Genomic DNA, 21,627 nt, shown 5'->3' with positions numbered 1-21,627 from the left:
GAGTCAGACTGCATTTGGACTCAATCAGATGGACTCAACTACATTTAAAAGTTTACTTGTAACTGAGCACAGTTCACTCAAGAGGGGAAAAGGGAGGGCGATCGCAAAAGCGCCCTCTTGTATGACCCTGTAGCAGATAAAACGCCTGAAAGTGCTCTCTGGGCTGCCCTTCTAGGATAAACCACAATGCAGTTCCTTATAGGCTGCCCCAGAAGGCTATTTAACCTCTACGTGCCTTTAAATGTTTAAATCGTCCCATGTATATTTATTAGAGTTGTAGCAGTTGTTGCACAATAAAACAATTTTAATCTAAACCAGGAATTGTAACTGCTTAATGATTTTCGCCACATTGGTGCCCCTCTGCGTACAGCAATATATACACACATATAAATATAACACATGGTATTTTCTCTCATAATCTTCCTTTTATTTTCTGTTTGGGCGCTTCCCTCTGATCCATTTCTCCTCCGGGATCTATAGATGTTTAGTGGCCTGGGTTTATTTTGAAAGTAACGACCGGAAGACATGCGTTTAAAGACACTGCACCTTCTCAGTGGGCATGGGCTGGTCGCACGCACCCTGCTCCTCCACGCTCCGTCATCAGCGTGTCCTGCAGATCACAGAGCGCTCCTCCTATAAGCGGCTCCCCGGCCCACAGGCGGACAGAGAGCGTGTCTGCGCGCAGAGACGGAGATATGGACACGAGGACACACTGAGAGCAGAGCATAGGACTGACTGAGCGGCGGAGCGTCCGTGCATTCCTGTGAAAGGGACAAAACACTCTCATCTGACACTTGATCACTTTAATCCCTCCACTGGAACACACCGGGACAGCAGCGCGCGTTTTGGCACACCGTGAGGACAGATGCTGCTTCTGATCACTTTGACTTGATATCAGTCTTTACTGACTTCATGCCAGAGAACAAGACAGGATTATAACTCTCTCGTGGATTTTAAAGTCATCGACTTAATTCCTCATCAGCACCAAACTTCTTTATAAACGGCTGGAAATTGCGCTCGGAAATGGCGCAAAGGGTACGTCTAATCTGACTGAATAATTCTTCAATTTCTTTATTTTCAGATGTTTTCTAATATATTTAATTATTTAACTTATAAATTTTGATAATTAAAACCTTTTTCACCAGATTTATAATTGTCAATACTGATCATGTGACATCTTTAAATCGGATTTAAGAGCTTAACTGAATGACTTTTACACAAAAAGGATAATTCAGCAAGTGATTCTATACATTATAATGTTTTTACCAATTCTAATGCCTCTATGCTGAACACAACAAAGACATTATAGCAATATAATTGCCCCAGGGTGTACTCTGTCCTTTATTTAGAAGGAAAAGTTAAGTTTTGTCCTCTTGTCACATGTTCATTAATTTCGTCTCCATCTTCCTCCCCGTGCAGTACGATGAGCTGGCTCATTACGGAGGCGCCATGGACGGAGTTGGGGTTCCCACCTCCATGTACGGAGACCCGCACGCTCCCCGGCCACTGCCCCAGGTCCACCACCTGAACCACGGGCCGCCGCCTCACCCGACGCAGCACTACGGAGCTCACGCACCGCACAACATCATGCCCAGCAGCATGGGCAGCGCCGTGAACGACGCACTGAAGAGGGACAAGGACCAGATCTACGGGTGTGAATAAAAAATATTACTACTATCAATAATAATGCAGTAGAAACAGTTATTGAAAGGATTACTTAGAAATACAGATGACATCTTAAATACATTATTTTCTGCTCATGACATTAAAAATTTCAATCATTTTCGATTTTATTTATTCAATTTTCCAATTTAATCTGTATTTTGGTGCTTGAAACAGGATGATATAAGACATCTCACACCCCAGAGCTGCTCCGCATATGTGAACAGATTGTTTGCGCTGCAATCAGATGAAATAATCTCCCTGCTTTTGTTCTATTGCATTAAGGAGGAATAAATAAATATTAGCGGCAGCTTTTCTATTGTTGGCTGTTAATGTGAGCTGTTATCTGCCTGCTTTGATGTGACTGCAGTAGTTCATGTTCAGGCCTCCTGTGTTTTCTGCAGACACCCTCTGTTCCCTCTGCTCGCTCTGGTGTTCGAGAAGTGCGAGCTGGCCACCTGCACGCCCAGAGAGCCCGGGGTGGCTGGAGGAGACGTCTGCTCCTCCGACTCCTTCAACGAGGACATCGCTGTGTTCGCAAAACAGGTACACAAACACACAGCTGGACTGAGGGACATTTATTTGGTAAGATACAAGAAAATCACCTTCATCTGATTATCTCCAACCTGTAAAGGCAGAGTCATGCAGGATTTGTCAATTCTGCTGTTTGTCAACATCAGAAGACGTCAGATACCGACACTGAGGCCAGGAAATGTTCCGAGCACCGGAAAATAATTGTAAAAAAATAAGAAAACACTGAAAAAGTTGCAGATGCACACACTGATTTATTTTTATATGAGTCAATAGTTTGTTTGAGGAAAGTCCTGCACAGTATACCTTTAATTTTGTGAGGAAAATGGCTGATTGCTTTTAATATAATTGAGTCAGTATCATGGATGGTTCTGTGTTATTCTAAATTTAAGGAGAAAAAACGAACGAAATCCGCATGAAAACACCACCTGACGCCATTCATTTTCTTTCTTTCTTCAGATTCGCGCAGAGAAACCTTTATTTTCCTCCAACCCGGAGCTGGACAACTTGGTGAGATCTGCTTCTTTTTCATTCTCTGCTGTGTGTTTGCGGCTTTAATCACACATTTATTTATATCTTATTAAAATGATGTACTTAATACATTTGTATTTGACTCCTTTTTAGAGCTATAATAACAATTAATCAAATAATCAATTATTTAAAAAATCTCCAACTATTTTGATAATGATTAATTGTTTTGAATGATGTTTAAATAAAAAAAATGTCCAAATTCTCTGATGTCAGCTTCTCAAATTTCGATATTTTCTGGTGTTTTTCTGTGGACAAAACAAGACATTTGAAGACGTCATCTTACACTCAGAGAAACACTGATCAGCAATTTCTGACATTTCCCTGACCAAACAACTAATCAATCAATCAAGAAAATGATGGACAGATTAATTGATAACGGAAATAATTATTACAGGAGAGACTTGAAAAAGAGGTCCAAATGTGAAGCGCACGACCTGTTTTCAACTGACAAGATTGTGATCAGATTAATTCATTGATTAATCGAGAAAATAATCGACAATGAAAGTAATTGTTAGTCGTTTTCATAGAACAGCTCACAGAACATTTTCATATGCTTTCTATGGCTTTTCAATGTCATTAAAGTTTCTGTTTCACTTTTTACTCTTCTGTGTTTTATATTTTAAATTGTTCAATTTATTGTTATGACATTTCATTATTTATCTTTTGTTAGTTTGTTGTACAGGTCTATGGTCATGTTTGGTTGTTTTTAAAATGTGCTTTATAATTCAGTTGGATTTGAATGTTTAAATCGTATGTTTGTATTTATATTGTGCTGTGGTGCACCACTCTGCGGTATTATGTTCTATCTTTTTTTTTTTTTTTTTTTTGTAGCCTAATAAGAGACATTTTTATTATGTTGGTAAAATAATAAAGAATAATTAGCTAAACTGATGTCTTGTTCTGTCTACATGTCGTTCTTAAAATGTTTCTTTTGTTTTTTTTTTTTTTAGATGATTCAAGCCATTCAGGTTCTACGGTTTCACCTGCTGGAGTTAGAGAAGGTGAAGATGTCTGTTGTGTTTCGTCTGTTCTGTCAGTGCTCTGATTCTCAGCATGCGGTGATAGTGTGGCTCAGTTTCTAACCGTCAGCGCGCGTCCCGCAGGTCCACGAGCTGTGTGATAACTTCTGTCACCGCTACATCAGCTGTCTGAAGGGGAAGATGCCGATAGATCTGGTCATCGAGGAGCGGGACGTCTGTAAGTCGGACTTCGACGACCTGTCGGGATCCTCCACCAACCTGGCAGATCACGTGAGTCCACCTGCGTCAAATGTTCCGTCAGCGCGTCTTTTCTTCTCGCATCGTTTTCTTTCATGTGAGCTGCCTCTGATGGTGACTCCTGTTACTCCTATTATCCAAATCATTACAGTTGTTTAACACACATGTGATGAACTGCTGGGCGCTGCAGACTGGTGTTGTTGGCCAAACTGAGGTTTGAACCTATCTAAGTGGTCATACACTAAATTTGAGCGGTCTCAATATGATAAAAGAAAGAAGGAAAAAAACAAACAAACAAACAAATATTTGTTTTCTCTTTAGTGTTGCAGCCAGTAGTGGATTAATAAATAGTCGATGGAAAGCAGACAGAATGATCTATATTACAAGAATTTATTGAAATTATTAAATATATTCATGTTATACAGGAGCTGATGTTTTCTTTTGAGGTGGATGTAATCAGATTCCAGTCATACTGGACCAAATGAATACAGTAATCTGATTATTTTATTTTGTCATTTATTTACTGGGTTTAAACATTGAGCACAATAAGTTCCCCTTTTGTCATCTAAAGTAAATTAATGAAAGACAGTCTTTCCTCACTTGTGTGTTATTTCCTTATTTTCCCTTTTTCTTTCTTTTTTGGTGTTTTGTCTTTCTTTTTCTTTTTGTCTGATTTTGATTCTTCTCTATAATTTGCATGATTTTGAATATTTTGTCTTTTTTACAGTCAATGATAACAAAAGTTGAGTCATGCTGAAAAGGGTTTATGTTGGGAGCTGGAATGATGAGTGATTTGCGAATTCTCTAAAAACAAACAAACATACATTTGAAACAATACTTGGTACGTATGGTGGAAAAATTATATTGCAATTATTTTGTTCAGTTGGCCAATATTATCAGCCTGATATTGATCTATAGCACAGATATATTGGTCTACAGCAGTATCAGTGTATTTGTTTTGCAGTATGTTTTTACAGAATATTATTTATTTATTTATTTATTTATTTATTATTTACTGCATTTTTATATGCAGCATTTAAAACATGCATATTTCATCCTTTTTTAAAACACATGGCGAGTTTTTTGTTTGTTTGTTTATAATTAATTTTAATGATTAGAAATACCGGTCAAATTTACTATTTCAATGCCCTGATGTCATTTTGGATTTTATACAGATATCACTAATATATTAATTATTAGTAAATCGTGTAATATAAAAAATATCAACCAATACATTGATATCGGAATATTTTTACTCTCTAATATAGCAATCAGCATCGTCCCCAAAAACCCACCATCAGTCAGGCTGTAATGTGACATTTGATGGGGTCTGGACCAAACAAACATGTTTTCTCATGTGGAGAAGAGGACTTGTAGGTCACAACTCTATGATTTGAATATTGCATTTGACCATAACTATGCAGCCCTAGTTGCCAGATATTTTGATAATCAAATAATCGTTTCAGTCATTTTTCAAGTGAAAAATGTCAAACATCGTCTGACTGCAGCATCTTAAATGTGAGGATTTGCAGCTTTTCTTTGTCATTAATGACAGTAAATAAAGAGTCTTTGGATTTTGGACTGTTTGTTGGACAAAAGAAGACATTTAAAGACATTGTTTTAGACTGGGAAATTGTGGTGAACATTTTTCTTTCCTTCTTTTTTTTTTTTTACATTTTACAGACTAAACAATAAATCATGAAAATAATCAACAGATTGATTGATATTGAAGATAATTGTTAGTTGCAGCCTGTCTGACTTTGCTCTGATCTTTGCTTCTAGAAAAAGAAAATAACTTAGTGGAGAGTTTGACATTTTCAGGCCTCTAAAAAGAATCCAGGTAAAACAAACTGAAACAGGGAAAAATCCAGTTTGATGGAACTTCTCACATCGTGTTAGCATGCAAAATGTGACTGGGGCTGAAGCAAGAGGTCAGAAAATAAAAAATGTCATGACATGATGAGCGGTTGTTGGTGTGATGAGTGGTGTTTGGGGCTGTTTGGTGCATCAGCGGTGCTGTGCAGAGTGTCAGAGGAAGACCTCTGTGAGATGAACTGCTCTGCTCACACTGATCACACTGTGGACTGTTGAGATTTGTTGTTTCAATCATAGTTTGTGTGTGACTGTAACTTTACACAGCATGATGATGCTGATGATGAGAGCACAAAGTGCAGCTGCGGTGTTGTGTTTGCTGTTAGGCTTCAGTCTCTCAGCCTGCTGTTTCTCAGCCAATAGGATTATTATAGTGTGAGTGGAGGGGGTCTTTGTCAGGCGGCCCTCCTGCTGGGTGCTTTACACAACCTCTTCCTACTTTTGGCACCTGTGTTCATTTACAAAGCAGCAAATTCAGATGTTGAGGTGGTTCAGAGATACAGTGGAGCAGCAGCAGTGCAGGCCTGTGTGGGTTTATCAACATGACTGTGCAGAAAACAAGTCGACTCCTTACTTGGTTTACAGTCTGATTCTTTCTCATGTTTCAGACCTAAACCTCACTTCTCATACTATACTTCTGACACAAATATAAAGTATACAGAATGAAAACGTATGTAATTTTAAGGCCCCAAACAGTTTAGAAAATGAAATACAATATGCGTGGCAACTCATGAAATCTTGAGAAGTTTGTGACCCTATCATGGGATCATGGGCTAGAAAATTGTGACAAAAAGTCTCATCTTGAGCACACAACAGTGGTGGAAGAATTACTCAAATTATTTACTTAAAGGGACAGTTCACCACAAAATCAAAAATACATATTTTTCATCTTAACTGCAATGTTATTTATATTCTATTCTATCTTTTTTTGGTGTGTGTTACAGAGTTTTGCAGACATCAGCTATAGAAATGTCTGCCTTCTCTCCAGTATGATGGGACTAAATGACACTTGTCTTCTTGTCACCTTGAAACACTCAGCAGCAATGTCTTTTTACCCACTTACTCAAGATAATCTCCACACTGTGTTGTGAGCAGTTTCATGAAGAAACTATTTTACTGAACTAGTTCTACTAGAACTACTTTCTTTTCCGCCAGAAAGAAAGTAGTTCTATGCATTATCTTGAATAACTGGCTCATGATTTTCAGAAAGAGACATTTAGAGACATTAATTTAGTCCCATTTCTACGACCAATGTCTCCATATCTCTGCATCTCACACCAAAATGTCTAGATGGAGAAATAGCACTGCAGTCCAGAAGAAAGATATGTATGTTTGATTTTGAGGTTAACTGACCCTTTAAGTAAAAGTAGGTATATCATAGTCTAAAAATACTCCATTACAAGAAAAAGTACTGAATTCAAAAACAGTTACATTTAAAAATCATTATGTTACTATAGAATATTATATTATTCAGTGTTCATCACTAACAAACACATATAAGAATATTCTTTATTGTAGTTGTGGAGTAAATTTTAGATATTTTTGTACCACTGGATATATTAGTACGTTGTCATATCATAGACGTGTACCATGTTTTTATGTGAAAAACTTTATGTGTCAAATAAATGTAGTAACATACAAAGTACAATATGTAATGCAAGTATAAAGTAGTAGTAAATGGAAATAATCAAGTAAAGTAAAAGAATGTCAAAATGTACTTAAGCACAGTACTTGAGTAAATATACTTAGTTACATTTCTGCCATGCAAAGAGTAAATTCTTTAATATACTCAGCTGCAGGTGTTTCAGATGTGAATACTGGCACAAAGTATCGTTTCGCTGTCGTTTCAGAGAAAACTTCATCTTGCTTTTCTTGAGAGAGCAAACTGTAATAAGTCTCCTTGTGCATCAAGCAGAAGAAAGCAAGTTATGTGTGTGTATATGTGTGCGTGTGCGTTTGAGGCCACCAGTTGATGTGACAGGACACTCTTCTTCCTCTTACTGGCTGCTGCATAATAGATGCAGGTACACAAACAAGCACAGCTGTGTAATGTACATGCATGTTAACCACTGAGTGCACCATAACCCGTTCACCCCACACACACAGGCTAAAATCTGTGTGTGTGTGTTTACAGCTGTGTGTGCATGTTTAAAACAGTCATTTATATTGTTGGACTGGTTGTATGTGGGCCTCCACTGACACTGTGCGGGCTCACACTGATGAGAAGGACTCAAGCTCTTAAGCTGACATTTTATTTTTCTCAAAGTGAGCAAAAATCTGGATTTTATTTAGTCAGGTTCCAGTTTTAATCAACGAATCTAGAAAATTCCTTAATCAAAGGAAATGGCATTGTCAACAGATAGATCTTCCTGTCTCTACTAGCATCACTTTTACAAAAAAAAACAACAACAACAACAACAACTTACTAACTTAAGACAGATTTTAAAACAGTTTTTTAAAAATATTTGGTCAATTAATTTTTGGACCATTTCCACATCTAAAAGACAACTCCCAATAACCTAAAGTTTCTTTACTTTTTAAATATGTTTTTGTATTCTATTTATGACATACATATTTCATGCATGTTTTATTGATCACACTGGTTCAGTGAAGTCACATTGTAAAGCATCAGGCAGAACTCAAACTGTGTCTTTTAAGTCTTTAGAGGAAAGTCAGAGATCAAAAGTTGATGTGAGATCCCCGGTCTGAACTGAAATGGGGATGTCATTAAACATGGTCGGTACTTTAAACACATAATCACATGACACATCTCTTTAACCCTTAAATCCACAACACCAAACCCACAGTTAGTTTAGTTATATTTAGTAAAAGAAACATTTTCCTCCATATCAAGTTTGACCCTGTTATCTAAGACAGCAGGGTGGAGGTTCGATCAGTATGTCCCAGGAAACCACACTTAGTTTTACTAAGCTGGCCTGCTCAGGTTTCTGTGGAACAAGCTTCTGGTTAAACACCATCATTTTTTTCCTGATAACAAAGAACCACTCAGCCTTCACTGGCTCCTTCCCTGATCTGCATGTTCACTTATACTCACACCTTGTGGTGTCTCATGAGTCTGCAGGGAATTGGCTTCTTTGTTTTGCAATTCTGAAGTAAAGTCAAGTCGTTGCACCCAAGTCCCAAGTCAAGACAGGCAAGTCCCACGTCAATTCCTAATTCCTGAACTCTTTGACTCCTAAACAAGTCATAATCTAACAGAGTCTTAACTGTATAGATTTGCAAAGTTATCTAGCTGTTCTGCTAATGCTAGCTAAACATTACAAAACATTGGCTAAACATTGGAAGTTGTTGTGTCTCCATCTGTAATTTTTGACTTGTACATTTTGTATACAGCAATTTGTTTTTTGTTGACCACATTAGTAACATTAGTTCTTCATGGTTCTGTCCTGCAACTTGATTGGATGCTCTCTGATTAGTTCAAACAAAGTGGATCTGGGGAATTAAGTGTTGACTTGCTGAGAATGAATTACCTTCATGTTGGTTGATCCAGGAAATGAAGGGAAATGAACTGAGTGGTGGATTTTACACTTTTTAAATGACAGACTATTTAATCTTGAGGGAAGGTAAAAAGTATTTTCAAGTCAAAGTCAAGACATGAGTCATTGGTGTTTAAGTCCAAGTTGCAAAGTTTACTAGGTATATAGGAAATCAACATGTCTTTACAATGAGTCATCTAGATTACACTGTGAGGTAAAGAGTTACTGTAAAAGTTGAACATAAACATGAATGTTTGATAGAATTCTCTTCATTCACAGATGAACACTGTACATGATCCTCCATCCCTGTTAATTGGGTTTTAACAGATGGGGTGATAGGAAATAAGACCTTCATTAGCTTAATAAACGTGGAAACACATGGCGCCTCTTTGAGTAGCTGTGTGCACTGAGGAGTTGTAATTATTGTGAGTCTGGATAAGAAAAAAGGGGCCATCATTGAGAGGCCTCATTCACACGGCGCCATTGTCCTGCCGCTGCTTGTTGTCATCTGCCGAGCTCTTCATCTGATCACCATCCGGCAAACAGCTGACGCAAAGAGGCTGAAGAGGCAGAGCTGCTGTTTGGCTTGGGCTTATGTCTGTCTGAGTGGCCAGGCCACGCAGCCCAATAAATACAGGCTTTCTCCCCAACACTGGTCTCAGAGACGGCCAGGACACCGCAGGGACACAAGCTGTAGGGTTACTGAACTGTCCTCTAAACTCTTGCTCCTACTCTTTCTAAACCTCCCTTTTGGACAGAATGGTAATGTTGTTCTTGTCTCACATTTTGACATCTTGGTTACTATGCTAATCATGCCACACTGCTGTCTTTGTGTCTTTGGGAAACTGCATAATGGACCTCATACTGGACCTACCGAACCTTCCTCATCTATTTTTCCCCTCTCCTCTCTTCTTCTCCTCTGTTTCCTTATCTCCTGTCCCCTGGTGTGTGGACCTCTCGCTGACCTCTCAGAACCCAGCGTCCTGGAGAGACATGGATGACGCCCACTCCACACCCTCTGTGGGCACCCCGGGACCATCCAGTGGGGGACACGTCTCCCAGAGTGGGGACAACACCAGTGAACTCGGTAAGAGCGTCCGCAGGCCTCCTGCGTCCTCTTTCATATCAAAGCTGTGACTTTCCTGTGACCTCTCTCTGAGGCTGCTGCCTGGTGACTTGAGGGGATTCTTTGAAGAAAGTTCATGCACTCAGTTCATCTAATCACTTTATCTTAATTGCACTGATAAAAACAGATAATCTAAGTTTAATGAGGACTGCTCTTGCAGGTATTTACCCTAATCATAACCCTAATGTGCATCTATCTGCCACTGAAAATAGTTCCAAACGCATTCTTTCATGTTTGAGTAACATTTGCTAAAAACTACAATCTGCTTTTTATTTAAACTTAAAAATTCACATCTTCAGTATGAACCAAAAGGGATTTGTGATGAATCCCATAGACACAGAGTTTTACCAGCCTGGTAAAACATCATGAATGCTGCATCATCACGTGGTGATTACTGATTTGGGTGACTCCAATCATTTTAGATTTAATATATCTAAATTTGACTTCTTTCTACACCAACAAAATGAACTAGAGCAGGCAATTTCTGAAGAAATTGCAGTGTGAATGCTGGATGCTGAAAAGGTGAAAGTAAACTGCGCTGCTGCCTTTAAAAGTAAAATGGTACCCATGATGTATAAAAGATGTAGAGTATTTTAACGCTTGTTGAAAAGTCGACACTAAACTGAATTGCTGTTTTAATTTGTATGAAGTAGATGAAGAAGCTTGAATAGCTGAAAAAGTGGAAAAGGGTCAAATTATGAATGAATGAATGGGATTTTTCAAAATGACTACTTCAACACCAGGATTTAGTCCTGGCATTGTCCTGAATGACAAAGCATTTAGACATTTGTGATAATAAATTATGTCTATATAAAATATGTGGTGTGAATGCTGGATACTGAAAAGCTGATGCTAAACTGAATTGCTGGCTTTAATTTGTTCAAAGAAGCAGATGAAGAAGTAAGTATAGTTAGTCATAGTTGAAAAAGTGGTAAAGGGTCAAATTAGTATGAATGGGATTTTCCAAATGAATGCTTCCTCACCAGTCCTGGTAGTGTAGAGAATAAATAAGTATTTGTGATGGTTAATTATATCTACATTTAATACAAGTAGTGAGGATTTGATTCATGACTTAGAATTTACTAAAAAAACATGTTGTTGGTTTTGGCCTGGACAGGATGGTTCCTTCTTATCATTCCCTCGCATTGTCCTATAAAATGATCCCTTTCAAGGGACCAGTTCTCAAAATACAGTGGTGCTTGCACTGATGCCTCTGCATTTTTGAAAAGCAACCATTAACCAATACATTGATTAGTCAATGGAGAGAAAATAAATTACCAACAATTTTAATTATTGATTAATCATTTCAGTCAGTTTTCAAGGAAAAATGTTAAACATTGCCTCTTAAATATAAGGATTTGCTCCTTTGGGCTTTGGGAAATTGTGCTGTGCATTCTTATTTTTAGCGATTAGTTGTGAAAATAATCTTGGGATTAATTGATAAAGAAAATAATTGTTAGCTGCAGCTCTTAAAATTATGCTGTGGGCTTGTAACACATGTGAGGGATCTAAGCTCTGACTTTAAGTAAGAAACCAAAGGGGAATTAATGTTGATTTTCTCATGTCATTATGGCTCCATTACTTTTACAGTTGGGTGTTCCTAATTTGAGGTCAGTAAGAGCTGATGAAGAGATCTTCTGAGTTTACTCTAGCTGTCTGCTGTTATTGTGTGCTGCTATCTTCCCTCTGATGCCATCCATCCCCACTCCTTCTTGTGTCGCCCTGGTGTTCCTGCACTTAATGTGATTTCTGATGTGCTAATTGGAGGCTATAAGGGTTTTATGGCTTGTTTTTGTTTTTCTCCCCTTTGGGCGCAGTAAAAATAGAATGGACTTTAAAGCAACTTTCCACCCTGCGCCCATCAGGCATCAAGGAGCAGAGCACTGACGAGAACAATAGGAGGATGCTTTGCAAGACAAGACAAACTCAGAGGATTAAGAGACAATCAGAAACAGATCAAGACTCTTCCCTTGATTTTACACCCAGCGCTTTTGAAAATCATTTTAGCCTCTCATCTTCACCTAAGATGTACTGATAGTGTGACATGTTTGTTTTTGGTAAATCTTGATTCAGCCACTTACTATCCAGAAGTTGTGAGTTGAGCTGAGAAAGGCCACTGTGTGAATAGCTTCTTTCCTTTAGGCTTTTTTTAAACAACAGTGGGGGGAAAACCCAAGGTCCATGCCCTTTTGACCTGGGAGAGAATGCATAGAGGATGGGGGTGCAGAATGCCCCCCGCAGGGATGTAAGGACACAGCACTTTATGTATGAGGAACAAAGGAAAAGAAGAGGGCAGAATGATCAGAGCTGCAGTTGCTGCTGCAGGATCTACTGCATGCTACCTGCTGCTTCTCCCCAGGCCTCTCCGGCTTGTTTCCACTCTATTCTCATGCCAGGGAAGAGGCAAGCACACAGCCAGAAAGGAGAGAAAGGACAGTTAGAGGCATATCATGCTAATCTTGTTTGGAGCAGATAGATGGCCTTCATAGATTTTTAATAATGCTGTCATACATATTAGGTATTGGGAATGATGCTGTGTGTGAATGCAGGTAGATCCATCTTATTGATTTTATCTTGAAGTCTCCTTTAGATTATGCATCAGTGGCTATAGACCAATGAATGGTTGGATGGATTGAGAGTTTGCTTCAACACCAGCCAGCCAAGTTTCTGTCAGTGTTGCATATTTTTGTCCAAATGCATTAAGCCATAATTTTGTGCCTTTGCCCAGTGCCACCTCTAATTCCAAAAAGTTTCCTACCTCTTCACCGTTGATGTTTTTAACATGATCAAGGTTCAACTGAAGGCCGAGAGAAAATTTGGGGAGATGTAGGAGATACTTGGTATTACAGCAATTGTCAACCCCATCTTCCACAGCAAACCCTACAAATTATTTGTGCCAAAACTTTTTTGAGAAAACATAACAGGGTGCTGCAGGGACATAATTTTGTAGGCAACCCAGAAGTTAATATTAACCTGGATCCCAACACAATAAGCCAATGGGATTTTACCAGTGGATTTTGGAATAGTGCAGAAAATAAGCTCTGTGGTAAACAAAAGTTCAGAATACTTCACAAATGCATCACTTTTATGGTTTTTGAAGTTTAAATGCAATCTCCAGAAGTAAACAGCTAATGAAGCTAAGCTAAGCTAAGCTATGAATGAACTACACCACAGTCACATGACTTCCGCGTCATCACCACTAAGTGACTAGTGTTCAGGGTGAAAACATTTAATGTCCCCAACAACCTCTGTAGCCTCATTAAGCCACTTGTTAGCAACTGGCTTTTTTAAGACTCATAAAATCTTCAAAATTCACAAGTGCCATATTTACCAACATAGTTTATGTTATTGAGCAAAACATGAAAATCTCTTCAGCTTGTGATAACCACAGACCTGATTTTAGGCAAATAACCATAAACCCTTGACCCTTGACTTTGAGATGAGGGAACCATCGGTCCAAAAATTCAAATGCATTTCTGGGTTTTAGGACTTACTCCTGCAGCACTCTGTTGATCCCTGGATGAAGCTCACTGGCAGTGTTTTTGTCCAATCCAGGAAGTGATGTTCTTGTTGTATACTGCACAGAAGTCAAAGGGCAGTGATTGAGAACGATGCTTGGCATACAAAACTCAAGAGTTTGACATGGAGACCAAGGTTTATCTCTCACTTGGTTGCTGGGTTAAGAGATCTACAACACTTGGTTAAAGTTAGGGAAAGACAGTGATTTAGGCCAAATATTTTAAAATGTCAACGTGTTCCATCTCATGTTTTCTATTTAAATTTAAAGATTTACATCTTCAGTTGAACCAAGAGGCTTTGGGCTGAGTGCCACAGACATGGTAGGGAAGTCAGAAAGTCTTGACAGACAAACTGTACTGTGCTTCCATTCCTAGGGGTGTTTTATATTTTCAGAAAATTCACAATTCATATATGTAAATTTGACTACTTTCTACACCAACAAAATGAACTAGAGAACTCTAATTCTGGAGTAATTGCAGTATGAATACTGGATGCTGAAACGCTGGGCTAAACTGCACTGCAGTAGAATGGTACCCATAATGTGGGATATAGAATATTGTAACATTTGTTGAAAAACTGGTGTTAAACCAAATTGCTGGTTTCAATTTGTAAGAAGAAGTAGGTGAAGAAGTATGAATAGTTGGGTTCAAAGGTTCAAATTAGTATGAGTGGGATTTTCAAAATGAATACTTCCCCACCAGGATTTAGTCCTGACAATGTCAAAAATGAAAGCCTGTTTAGACATTTGTGATAATAAATTATGTCTACAGAAAATACAGTGAGGAGTTAGGGATGAGTTTTGAAAAGCATGTGTTCCATCTCATTCTTCAAGTCAGGAATTACTTTTTCCCTGAGAATGGCAGTCATTTGGCACCAAATTACAGTCCAGACCCAACATTCACTGTCAGCGCTCGAAGAATTGTGCCTGTTATATAATGAAGTGGGAAGTAAAGGTGGCTGATGGGTGTGTAGCACATCCAGCATTCATGATGAAAACTATAAGTTGTGTCCCTCCACAGACCTGCAGGGTTTTTTTTTTAACTATAGTCACAACCTACACATTTGTGATACGTACAGATAAGGAAATGGAAATAAATAATTACAGAGATGCTGGTATTGAAGGTAAAAAGCATCCAATATGAACGTACTGTTTGACAATCAATGCAATGATGATGCAAAGCTATTATTTTGATGACGATGATGTTACCATAAATGGTGATGAAAGGATTTTCACAGCTACAAACTTTTTAGCGTAAATTTTTACCTTTATGAGCCTTTGTTCATCACAAATGCATTCATTTATATCAACTTATTCCAAACCCAATGGAAAAAATCCATCTGAAATCTCTGAAGTAACCCTCAAATTGGGCTACAGTAAGAACACTATTCAAAAGTGCAGAACATTAGCCTAACATAAATCAAAATAAAGGCAGAATGATTATAATGAAGTTTAAAGTTTAATGACAATCCAGCAGAAGACAGGCAGTGATTGCATTGCAGTGGGATGTCATTAGTCATGCATCCATGAATGAAACCTTTTAGAATTCACTGTCATTTGGGAACAGTGCAGTGGCCATGTGGCTTCCAGCCTTGGCTAACCGCAGGTGGATGATCCATCCACTGTGGTGCTAGTGGTTTGGCTCATGGCCGCCTGCTCCTCTGTGAGCTCCCAGGTTTTGGTTGTTGCCTTGTAAGCTGTGTGATATGCAGAGAGGCCTCTCTTTGATAGATCAACCCCCAGGGTGACCGCTGCTGACCACAGCTAAAGGGGCTGAGCTCTCCCAGGAATGTTAGGAAGGGGTCTGAAATGTCCATCACAAAGAGGCAGATAAAACAAAAGGCAGCAGGGGAGACTTGGAAAGATCCTCCGCACTGTGTAGAGAAATGGAATGTGAGGAACAGGATGTGTTGCATCTTTTTGTCACATCCAGAGCCTGGAGTCAGGAGGAAGGAATGTGGTGAGGTGGAGGTGCTGACATGCCAGTGACATCACAGCTTTACACAGACTGCGGGCTAATATCCCCACAGCATCTGTCATCTCAGAAATGTTTTAAACAGGGAGGGAAAGACAGTGACGTGAAGGAAGGGGACAGAAATATGTTGTTGTGTCTGAAAAGCAGCCATTATTTACTTGAAAACAAATGACCTAATTTAATATTTTATGTACTAAGGGTCAGTTCACCCAGATTATAAAAAATGTTTTTTTTCATGTAGATAGTTCTGTTTTTGAGATCTGTTTCCACCACAAAAGGATGGATGGAATTTTACTTGTGCTGAATTTGAAAAAAATTATATTTCATCTTACTGTGTACAGTTTTCATGGGTCACAGTAAGGCTTGGTAGTATATTGACATAACAGATATCATCTTATGGATTTTGTGGTATGTCATCATCAGTGACACTATTTTCCAAACTTCTCAGGTCTTTCTAGCTGTTCTGTTTCCTTTACCCACTTAGTCATTTTATCCACATTACTGATGATTATTTATTAATATTTTGCCAAAGCACCAATAGTCATCCCTACAATATTGTTATGATAAATATCAGTATTGAGGTTGCAATTATATAACTTCAGCTGGCAGGCTGAGCCAGCACATGCCCAATTGTGAGAGGCTCCTTCTTGATGATTGGCTCCTGGTTTGTGTGACCAATAATAATTGATAATTGTAATTATCTGGTGGTCAATTGGAAAATTGTTTGTGGGTCTTTTACAGCAAATGTGTCAAATAAAATTCTTTTAAGTGAGAAAATGCAATTTTTAAAATTGCAATCCTATGATACACTAAGGTATGGACTGGTAGGGTACAATATGATGTGTTGCAATACAATACGATATGATACAGTACTGTATGATATGGTATGATACTGTACGTTACAATAAGATATGATACGATATGATGCATTGTGATACAATACAGTATGATGTGGTATGATACAATACAGTACAATTTGATAAGATATGCTATGATAACACACAATATGGTACATTACAGTAGGGTACAGTATAATATGATGCAATACGATACGCTATGATACGATACAATATTACACCTTACTGTCTCTGTAGGGAAATTTGCCTTCAAAACTGTTATAGTGAGAAAAACAATACAAAACAAACGACAACAACATATACATAAGACAGCACAAACTGTAGCAAATCACACCCCAATTTACATATATTACATAGATTCTATCTTGTACCTATGACACAACCATTCATAAGAACACCACAAAGCTATTGCACAACCCCTGCTGCCTCAAGCAACATTATGTAAAAATCTTAACTGAGGTTGGCACAAGTTTATTTAAGTTAAGTAATTCTTCTGAAGCAACACTGTAAAACAAATACAGGATGATTTGTCATATAGAAACGCAGCAGGACTGTCACAAAACTGGAGCTGCATCACAGAAGACAATATCATGCCCTGTAAATTTTCCCAGTTTGCCCAAATGACATTTTTATCTATATGTACTTTATACATATACTTAAGTCATCTATGCATGTTGGCCCAGTCAGCTGTGGACACTCACAATGTCACCTACACTGTGATGAATCACTTGATAGTGAAATGCAAATGGCTCCTCCAAAGGATTCAGAAATTGCTCCAGCATCCCCAGAAATCTCCCTATCAGTGGATTTGTGTTCACTGCAGTTAGAATCTGGAACAGTTCCTCTCTCACTGCCATTTCCTGCTGCCAGCATGCAAACTGCTCGGTTTTAAGCAGCCTTAAACAGTTGCAGCATCTCCCCATCAACAGCCTCTAATTGTCACGTTCACCTTCTCACACAGAGGATTCCCCGTGTGTTGGAAAGCTTCCAGACTGCTCCATTCAGAGCTGTGTATCATGTCTAATAAGGGGAGGGGCAGCAAGGTGTCACTGATGATGGATCAGGGCCCCACTGAGCTCATTAGACAGGCCACGCTGGCTTTGCATCACTGATGCAGCTGGGAGTGCTGCAATCAGTTCTGCTAGCAGCTCCGCACTTTGTCTTATATGGACACGTCATCCAGCCACTTCTACAGCCCCTGAGCTACAGAGAGCACAGACTGGGGAGGAGAAAAGACAACTAAATATTTATTTTCAAATGTCAAAAATATCTGACATGTACAGGGAGACTGTGGACCAAGCAAAATCATCACAAAAACTGAATTATGTAGAGAGCAAAAAAACTGAAATATGTGCAATATTTTGCAAAGTTTTCTTTACAGTACGTCTTGTAGTACATATTTTTAGTACGTCTTGCCTTCTTAAGAAGACTGCCATTGCAGTAAGATTATGACTTTTTCTTTTCACACAAACCAGCTTTTTCACAAAGTTTGACTGCAGGTATCTCAATTTAGGCTCAGTTGTTTTTTTTTTTTCATGGAACAAGCAGATTTTTTTAATTTAAAAAATAGCAATACTATATACATACAATTAATTCTTCATTTGTTTCCTGCAAGAACTTATTCACAGGTTGATGTACAGAAATTTATTTGAATATAATATCTGGATGCATGTGAAACAGTAGCCTCTATCATCTGCAAACCATCTAACATAACACACCACCTTGAGCTGAAGAGCAAAAATTAATTAGAATATATAGAATCTTAAACATAATAAACACCCATAGTAATCTTCTCACGTACATGCATACAGTACATAGTTCTGGGCAAGATACTGTGGTGGTGATATGAGACTAGATATGGTATTGATACAGTGTGATATGTCATAAATGTTTTTTCTTGGTTTTAAAGGCTGTGTTACAGTAAAGTGACAAAATGTTATGAACTGTTCTATTATTTGTCTGTACCCACTGATGTTTATTTATCAAAAAATCTTGTTGTGTTAATATTTTGAGAAACACTAGCAATCATCAGTATACAGTATTGCAACTACAGTATAGTTGCAATATTGATGAATATCAATATTGAGGTATCTGGTAAAAAAAAAAATAATAATAATTTGATTTTGTCCTCATTGGCCAGCCCTACTTTCATAGACTTTTCAGTAGTTTTATCTATAGAGATAATCATGATTTGAGAATTTGCAGTATGTTATTTTAGAGAAAATCTGTTTGTCAAGATAAATATTGTACATTGTGCCATAACCTAAAAATATCAAGATATTATTTCTGGAGCCATATTACTCAGCCCTTGTGCACCTATGTCAATCCATTTACACTAAAAACTTTTTTGTAAAGCAAGTCTACTACTTAAGAGATGTCATTGACTCAGAGTAAGTACAGTCCTTAGTCCAGGAAAGCTGATTTAAATAGCACAAAGAGACCTAAATGTATGAGAACACAGAGTGAAGAGAGTGAGTATAGAGGAGCAGCAGAGGTAGACAGGGGCAGAGAGGAGAGGAAGACTTCTCTTCATATCTTCGGGTGCTGTTTTTTCATGTGTTTTTCTTCTTAGCCCTGGGGCAATACTCCAGCCATCCCTGCGGTAATGCCCACCCCTCCATCCTCGCACCCCCCTCACCTACCCCCTCTGGGGTCACGCGTGCAGACACTGGCAGGCAGGGTGTAGCGGGGAGGGTGGGGGGGTGGTGAAAGAAGAGGGGGCAAGGGTGGAGGGGCATGGGAGACTTGCACGGGTGTATGACTTTGAGACTGCACCGTCACACACTGGTTAGATTGGCCGAGTTGCTGGGGAACAGTCAGAAGCGATTAGTGTAGCAGAGGATCTGCCCCGCGGCTTTCCCCTCTCTGGAGCAGAAGAAAGAGGGATGAGGAGAGGAGAGGAGGTGCACCAGGGTGGGGTGTCGAGGGGGGGTGGAGAGGAGAGCAGCGTGCCTTCCTTAGATATAATTAGGCCGAGAGAGCGAGTCCTGTTTCTTCTTTCTTTCTTTCTTCTGTCTTTCTTTCTCTCTGTCCTTCTCCCTTTCTTTGTTTCTCTAACTTTTATATGATGCTTTACTGTAGCTCAAATAGTCATCATTAGCCCACTGTTAATCATTGAGGCCTGTCTTTGATTGATGTCATTATTCTCTATATTGAATGGTCTTACCTGTATGCACCATCCTCATAAGTTACATCAACAGGGTACACAAAAATCACAAAAAATCCAAGGCACTCTCTTTAAAAGCTAGTAAAATACCTTTAATCTTGTTTGTTTTGCTTGTAGGTCTTACATGACCATGCTGTGACATTAAAGGCATTTTAATTGTTTCAAAAGATAGGGCCTGGGAGGTTTTTTGTGTTTTTTGTGTACACATGTATCCTTATCAAAAGACCAGACCACCCTCAAACAAACCCAATTTTTGGTCACATCAAGAGGGTTTGATCAAATCGTCAATTTTCCATGAAATTCTTCTAGAATACTGTAGCCTGATGATCAGACTGAGCTGCCATTTTGTTTCTCCTTGTTGATTCAACATGACACTGTGTTCATCTTGAAAATGGGTTCTTTGATTTTGCCCTAACTAATGAGCAGAGTTAGCAGTTGTGGCTGCTAGAAGCTGTAAACGTTTTCCATGATGGTCAAACAAATATGTTGTTTTAAAAGTTGCTGTCCCTGTTACTGCTCCGCAACCTGAAGGAACCAAGTAAAGGAACCAACAAACTGTTTGAGAGGTGGAGGACAAAACAAAGTACAGAGGACAGAGACAGTGCAAACTCTGTACCCTGTCCGTGACTCAGAGCTGGACACCATCCGTCAAAACTCCCACAACCCCCATAGCCCCCGACCCTAGAAGAGTTCCTTTTTAATGTCAATATTCATTAGCTGAAATATTTATGCATGAATATGGCTCATATAGGCGCGTTTGATTGATGCATCTCTAAAAACAAAAAGACATGCTAGGGCAAATCTTAAGAAAAGTAGGGTTCCTGTCCCGCCTCGGGGGAGGAGTCTCTCAGATGCATTATTCACATGCCCTCCAGGCAGGCTTTCAAGGCTTCTCTGCCCTGAGGGCAAGAAAAATAACCACCACTGTTAAAAGTAAATCATCTAGGCTGATGCACAATTAATGGCAGAGAGGGAGAGGGAGCGGAGTGCCCCTTGTGTTGCGAGATGGAGCGAGTTAGCTAGCAGGGGCGGAAATCTCAGCTTAAAGGAAGCCTCCTGCCTCGATGTGCACCAGCTTCCTGCTGAAATCAAACAGGGATGCTGCTAATGGCAAAATCCAGAGCGCGGCATGATGGTGCGTTGCAGACAATCCAACACAGACGCTGTCAGTGAGGGTGGGGAGGTGGTTTGGGGGGGGGGGGTGGGGGGGGTCAGTAAACACATGGGAACGCAAGGGTGATGGCTTCACGCCCTACTGACCCACCCACCCACCCACAACCCACCTCATTCTGCCTCAGTACCCCAAATGAACGCCTCACTTCCGACTTCAAACAGCCCAGGGTTTGATGTTATTGGGTTCATTCTTCATTCACAGTCCAGACTTTTGTTTTTCTTCATCTTGCTTATAAGGAAGTCATTAGTCTTATTTCAAACAGAGGTCACATATAAATAAGAGTTCATAGCACTGAGTCCGACTGCAGTTTGAACATTCATTATTTCATGTCAGGCGCACAGCTCCTGCAGTCATTACCTCATGTCAAACGCGTAGCTCAGATTGAATTAATAGCTCTTGGTTTTATTGAGCTCCCACACTACAAACTCCTCTTCGTTATCCAGTGGCTGGGGAGTCAAGCAGAGGTGAGAGGAAGAATCTCGGAGGGATGTAATCTTCCTCT

The 21,627-nt window shown here is 39.2% G+C and overlaps 1 protein-coding gene across 1 annotated transcript in view; it reads left to right on the top strand.

The window, feature by feature from the left end:
• Positions 1-590: 590 nt before the first annotated feature.
• meis2b (Meis homeobox 2b) overlaps positions 591-21,627 on the top strand; it is a 34,958-nt gene continuing 13,921 nt past the window's right edge. Inside the window, exons 1-7 of the mRNA XM_084738067.1 lie at positions 591-1,035; positions 1,420-1,652; positions 2,067-2,208; positions 2,653-2,703; positions 3,675-3,725; positions 3,828-3,974; positions 10,283-10,397. Coding sequence (XP_084594193.1) covers positions 1,024-1,035; positions 1,420-1,652; positions 2,067-2,208; positions 2,653-2,703; positions 3,675-3,725; positions 3,828-3,974; positions 10,283-10,397 — 751 coding nt within the window. The 5' untranslated portion in view covers positions 591-1,023. The remainder of the gene's footprint in view (positions 1,036-1,419; positions 1,653-2,066; positions 2,209-2,652; positions 2,704-3,674; positions 3,726-3,827; positions 3,975-10,282; positions 10,398-21,627) is intronic.

Source organism: Lutjanus erythropterus, chromosome 15, assembly GCF_056507025.1.
Source record: "Lutjanus erythropterus isolate fLutEry1 chromosome 15, fLutEry1.hap2, whole genome shotgun sequence".
NCBI classification, from domain to species: Eukaryota; Metazoa; Chordata; class Actinopteri; order Lutjaniformes; family Lutjanidae; genus Lutjanus; species Lutjanus erythropterus.
Note: the sequence above shows the minus strand (reverse complement) of the source record. Positions and strands in the feature narration are given on the sequence as shown.